The sequence below is a fragment of the Poecilia reticulata genome, linkage group LG4 (genome assembly GCF_000633615.1).
Source record: "Poecilia reticulata strain Guanapo linkage group LG4, Guppy_female_1.0+MT, whole genome shotgun sequence".
Taxonomy (NCBI): domain Eukaryota; kingdom Metazoa; phylum Chordata; class Actinopteri; order Cyprinodontiformes; family Poeciliidae; genus Poecilia; species Poecilia reticulata.
Window position 1 is genome coordinate 27,433,405 of NC_024334.1, and position 6,315 is coordinate 27,439,719.

General features: G+C 35.9%; 1 protein-coding gene across 1 annotated transcript in view; it reads right to left on the minus strand.

Annotated features, from left to right (window-relative positions):
* The window catches only part of mcoln2 (mucolipin TRP cation channel 2), a 20,552-nt gene that overhangs the window by 8,097 nt on the left and 6,140 nt on the right, over window positions 1-6,315 (minus strand). Inside the window, exons 4-8 of the mRNA XM_008408126.2 lie at window positions 5,321-5,331; window positions 4,678-4,909; window positions 4,335-4,457; window positions 1,491-1,697; window positions 422-561 (exon numbers count right to left, since the gene is read on the minus strand). Of these exons, the coding sequence (XP_008406348.1) occupies window positions 422-561; window positions 1,491-1,697; window positions 4,335-4,457; window positions 4,678-4,909; window positions 5,321-5,331 (713 nt within the window). The remainder of the gene's footprint in view (window positions 1-421; window positions 562-1,490; window positions 1,698-4,334; window positions 4,458-4,677; window positions 4,910-5,320; window positions 5,332-6,315) is intronic.

Genomic DNA, 6,315 nt, shown 5'->3' on the forward strand with positions numbered 1-6,315 from the left:
AGCCCAGCAAGCGATGTAGCTTTTATACTTTATCGTCCATTTCTAGCTGGTATAAATCTGCCAGCATGCATAAGGCAGATGGGAGGATGCAGTAAAATGAGATGAGGAAAAGGGGATTTGTATCTCGTTTTATTCCAGCTGTTGAGCATTAATAGTTTCCTTGATTTTCAAATCAATTTGATAAGCCTCAACTCAAAATGTTGACAGTAAAGCTCAACTTGGATACAACTGTGGCCGTGTTGGTAAATGAAACTGACACCAGATTAAATTAGGAGAGGAAAACMTGAGAGTACTGGGCAGAGAGAAGGCTGGGTGTTTTATATAATTGAAAAAAAAGTATATAATTTTTCAAGTGTAATTTCTGAAAACTCACGTATTTGAACCAGGTTGWAATTTTAGAGTATTAGCATTGCTGTCATACCGTTGGCAGCAGTAGCAGCGACGTATAGAGTTACTGAGCTCAACTTCTGTCTGGCCGATTTCTTCTTGAACAGGAAAATCTTTATGTCCCAGAAGAAATTTCTGTAGATCAGTGAGCGGGAACCCGTCCCTCTGATAGTTCTGCAGACAAAGGAAATACACAAGGTTAGAGAAGGTTATTTATTTTTGATATTTAAAATGTCTCCCAGTTCCAGTGTTAAATATTCACTAGAATTTAGAAGTTTACTGATCTTTTAGAATGTGCTCTTGCATTATTATTTTGTCATTACRTTACTTAAAWATTTTCTCAAAACAACAATATCATCRTTTATCACAATAAGTTCTGGGACAATTTATSGTCCAGCAAAATCTGTTACTGTGACAGACCTGCACACAACTTGATATAATAAATATGGGGGAGGGAGGAGACGATTCCAGATTAGAGTTTAGGATGACAATATATAAACAAGAAATCCAGAAGATACTCTTGTTCAGTCATTAAACYTGGACTTTTACAGAGCACTTTTCCACCAGGAAAACTGGTAAAGTCAGCACATACTTATTTTACAGCTGGAATAAAATGTCTTATAAAAAGGTACCACTAAAAGGAGTTATGCTAATATGACAACCTACAAACAGCTCCATGGACATCAAGTCATTTATCTTTTTCAAATAAATTTCCATTAGCTCTACCAGACCAACTCGCACCATCATCATCATCATCATCATATCAGGTGCTCTTTTAATGTGAAGCATTGAAAAATGCCTTGTGAAAAATCTGATCCACACATTGTCCCATCAGGCAGTGGGGAGGCTTTTCTTCAGCAGGGATATGAAAGCTGGTGGGAACATTTGGCCAAGAACTAAATGATACTGARAAAAGCTACAGCTTTTTATTTATTTTTTTTTGACAGGTGTTGGTCTACCACATTAAATCCAAATCAAATGTTAAATTTGAAGAAGCATGTCCAAATGTGAAAARGTTCAGGGGATATGAATACATCTGTGTATCCAAGTGTTTTAAGAGAGCTGCCGTTTTCCCCTTAGACAAGGAGCGCAGGTTTGTTTACCTTTATGGTCTCATAAGAGTCGGTGATGAGGGCGATGAAGAGGGACAGCACCATGTAGATGAACAGTGAGATGAAGGAGTAGAGGTAAGCCCGRCTGAAGACCCACACCAGGATATTTTTGTCCTTCAGCTGGGCAAAGGTAGTGAACATGTCGTCGCCGTTCAGCAGAGAGAACAGACACTCTGCAACTCGACTCAGGCCCTCAAACTAAAGGAGAAGAAGGCGAGAGACGAGTGATMAAATGATGCAGGTCTATGATGTGAAAAACACGTTTGCATTTAAAATCTTGCAAACGGAAAGAAACGGGTAAATTCCATACATGAAGAACCTGGAATAGAAACTGAAATTAAAAAAAAGGGAGAGCCCCAAATAAACTGAATCCAAAAAGGAAGCAGAAAACAGATAAATGACAGCTGGCTGACTGAAGGAAAGAGGAGTCCTGAAGGTCAGACATGGACTTAATCCAAGAAGCTCTGGTCAGCCAGAGACTGATGGCATCTAGAAACAACATCCCTCTGCATCTCCATGGATTCAAAGCACAATACTCTGAATGCACRTATGGAAAGTGGAGTTTTATTACATCCTCTGTATATTTACTGGGGTGATAAACAGAGATTCCTGGAAGGGCTGACAGAAACTTCCCTGGTCAACTTTCTGTAAATATTTCAAGTATTGATAATTAACTGCTGTGGTGAGCAAATTGAATACGTTACAATGCCACCAGGCTCATGAGCRCTGGAGTTAATTTTTTATATCAAATATTAAAAGGATACAAAACTGACRGTGAGATACCAGAGAGTGCTACAGGTTTTGATTACTTGATGTAGTTTTGAGTAGAACAACACTTTTAGGTTTGCATGTATGCATAATCGGTGTTTTGCTGCTTGAAGTTAAGGGTTAAGCAAATTGGTAAATATTGAATCACTATATAGTTATGCCATAAAATAGGAAGAAACCAATTATGTTTATTTTGGTCAAAAGAAAAAAAAACTAAAAGGAAGGGATGTAACAAATAAGGCATTCAGTTGGGAGTAGAATTATAACAAAATACTGCACATTAAATTACAGTGCGCAAACTAGGCTACTTTGCATCATGTTGAAGATTTTCTTTTAAAAAGTATGTTCCAGCCAAATGTTTCCCATAAAGAAAAAGATTGATGGCTGAGCAGCTGAAGATCATCAACAACTTTTGGATGAACTAAAGCAGCCGATATAAGGCCGTCTGAACAAACTTACCTCTGCAGGCCACGACTTGTTTTGACTCCCACGTGCGGTCAAAACTTCCGTAAATAATTTATCTCGACAGAGCAGGATAGTTAAAACACACGGCTTCCCGGTGCCGCTTGCTGGCACGGGATTTCCCTGTCGCCACAACCAGCTGTGCTCCTTTGGAGAGGTTGCTGAATAATTAAATGGTGGTAAAAGTCTTAAGTTGTTAAAGTGCTGGAACATTCAGAGTCTGCTTCATAAACTGTCCTTCACCAGGTTCCTGCATAAATTGGTTGGTTTCTTTAACTACAGCCTGCAGAGTACAGATTTTAATGTGGTTCCCAGTCTTAAAATGGATATCCATGATGTGGTGGTTTATAAGTTTATGGATGAATTGAGAGTCATTGAATATTTGTTTTAATGGCAGACTAAATGATTTTATACAAACAAACACCCCAGTATTGAATGATCACACATTTTCAAGCATAAAATGCTATAATTTCCTCCAGAATATGTATGAGTGTACAGCTTCATGACTTCAGACTAACTGGGGGAAAACACTGACACCTAGTGGATGAGCTGTATCATTACAGAAACTTAAATGWAAGATTATTTCTTTATTAATTTACAATTATTAAAAAAAAAAAAACAATTTCTAAGTAATTTTCAGCCACAATAGTCAAAATGAACTAAAGCAGATATCTAACATAAGGCATCAGCTGCTGTGCCAATTAATCGAATATGCTAGATCATTTGTGGCAGAGAATGCATCTGCAGCTTWAAAAAAATTTAAATAAATACTTCCAACAACACTTATCAATACAGTTTAAGGCTAATCTGTTGAATAAATGCAAATTTTATTTATTTATTGTACCGTTTTGGCTAATTGCTCTAAGTATGTTCTTCTTTCAGCAAATAACCGTTTCTGAGTCTCTACAGTAAAGTCAATRATTAATCAACTACTAAATTAGTTGACAAAWATTTACATRATCAATCATTAGATGGTARTCTTACATTAAACYTTTTRGCTGTTTATTTTATTCTTCATTCTGTTTTTTTTTTTCTTTTTTAATAATGGCAACCCAACCATTGTGTCAGTCCAAAAATGTTCTCACATCTTCAGAGAACATAAAAACTGTAAAAATTCTGAGTTGGTGTGTATTCATCTCTTGCCTCTTAGCAACCCAAAACCTGAACACATTTGTGTTTCTTCTTGTGATTCATTGATGAGGCAAATATAAAATATCAGATTTTGGAAATGGAAATAAGGTACAACATCAGGAAACTACACAAATAAAAATGTGTTTATGGATGTGGTCTCCAAGTTGGGTTTCTATGAGAAGGCTGCCACTGTATTTCTATCCCAACCCTGACCTCCTCAATTATTATTGCTGATGTTGGTAGCTTATGCACTCTTGTTAAAATTAAATTGTGAATGGAAATGCAGTTTCAGACATTTGGACTTCCTGTGTTTAACCACACACATGGCCTCAGCAGTTCTGCATCAGCAAACGGCATTAGTCACCTAAAAACAAAGACTTTACAGTTCTTCTGTGGCGAGTTACTCCACACCTTTCTCAACATGACTCAGTGCAGGTCCTTGGATAAACAAACCTCYATGTCTGCAACTTTTACCTTTTCRTGGTACGGTCCGAGTACGATCCACCCGCAGAACGTGTAACCGAGGTAGATCATGCCAGCRCAGCAGCAGAAACGGAGGACTTTAGGAAAGGCTGCTTTCATGGTTAAAATCAAGACCTGGAGGCATAAATGTTAAGTTGCTTTATGTTTTAGGCATGAAGCAAAAATACTAAAACTCCCAAAGATGAGAGTTTGACATCCATGTCCCTTGGCATTCAATTCTGATTGCTACACCGTTGGACACGACACATAAAAATAAAAAAAACATGTAGCTAAAGAATTATAAAACAACAACCACTTAAATCCTTCTGTTCAAATAAAAATGCTCTGAACTCACATTATATTTCTGGAAGTATCCAAGGTAYCTGATCACCCCGACCCAGACCAACAACGTCGAGGTTCCCAGGAAGATGCTGCACACGTCATAACTTGTCAGACTCTTACAGGAGACAAAGAGAGTAGAGAAAAAATAAGAAAGAATATAAGAGCAGCATGAACAAATCCTGAGTTCTTGTTCAATAAGAGTAAATAATAAAAAGGAGGGAAAAAAAGTTAACAATTGTGTGCGACTTCAACTTTATCTTAAAAGTGAAATCACAACACAGCATGCCTAAAATACAGAGTACACAAGATAGCTATATTCATATGAGTATTTTCATTTGTAAAAGTTAACGTGAAAGACTTTATATAAAGCATTTGTAATTAATAAATTACTTTCTGGTTCAGCCTGTTTATATTCTACATGATGCAATTTCATACCAAAGTTCACTCACAATCACGTAAATGTCTACAGGTCAGTTTATTACACTGATAACTAGATGTCAAATAAAAAGTGATACCAACCAGTTATCTAGGGACTTGTCTGCAAAATAGATAATATAATAATATTATGTTATATAATATTATAAGATACTTTTTATAATAATAAAAAGTCTCTTTTAGACATTGACATTATAATATTATAAAAAGTGCCACAATACATCTCCATTTGCTGAACTGCACAAAATTATGATATAAAGTTCAAAAACTGTTCCAGACGAGAAAGAACTAAAAACAACCTGGAGTACTTCAAATGTCCAGCAGGGGGCAAAAGATTTGCAGAACAGCAGGAAACGATTGTGCACAGAATATAACTTCATACTGCAGTCCGAAGCATTTATCACATTTTTAACTATAAATCTTATTTTCATGCAACAAGTTTGTTCTCAATACATTGATAAATGTATTCTTACACAGATTGAAACATTAAAATTTTGGGTAAGTTTTTTTTTTTGTTTGTTTTTTTGCTAGATCTATACATGATGTCAGCAGGACTATTAGGTCAGATTCCTACCTATTTATTACTTATTTAACATTTAATTCTGCATTTTTTTCCATGATTGATGATACTAGTATTTTTACTGGATAAAATATAACAAAAAAGTGCAAAAAGCAAAATATCMATTACTACAATTTGAGTTTTGGCGTTTTTGAGTTGAAGGGTGTTCCCAGGCCCTGCATTGTTAGTGTGCCGCTGTCTCTTAATGCATTACACATTTCTGAGAGGGTTGGGGTAAAAGCAAACTTTCTTACACCTGATTTGACATGAAATGTGATATTAATGGCTGGGAAACATCTAGAATAAAGAAAGATCGGTTGCACATGTTCACACAGTAGGACTCTGTCTTTTATCACCAGGAATACTTTTGGTTGCAATAAAGGGAAAAGCTTTGGAGCTTGATTTCAGCCTGCTGACTAACCGTACAACAGGTTGGGGAGGGGCAATGATGCATTACAAATTATTTTGTAAAGAGAGAAAACTCTAGTCACTTTGGTACTCCTCTTGTAACTTAATTTAAAAAGACTTTATTCTATAGGATGAATATGATTTCATTTTTTTTAAAACTCAAGTACACATCAATTTTGGTAACTGGCCAGACTTTTCTAGAATATAGTTAAGCAATCAAAGTGCAATGGTTTGAAATGAATAAATAAA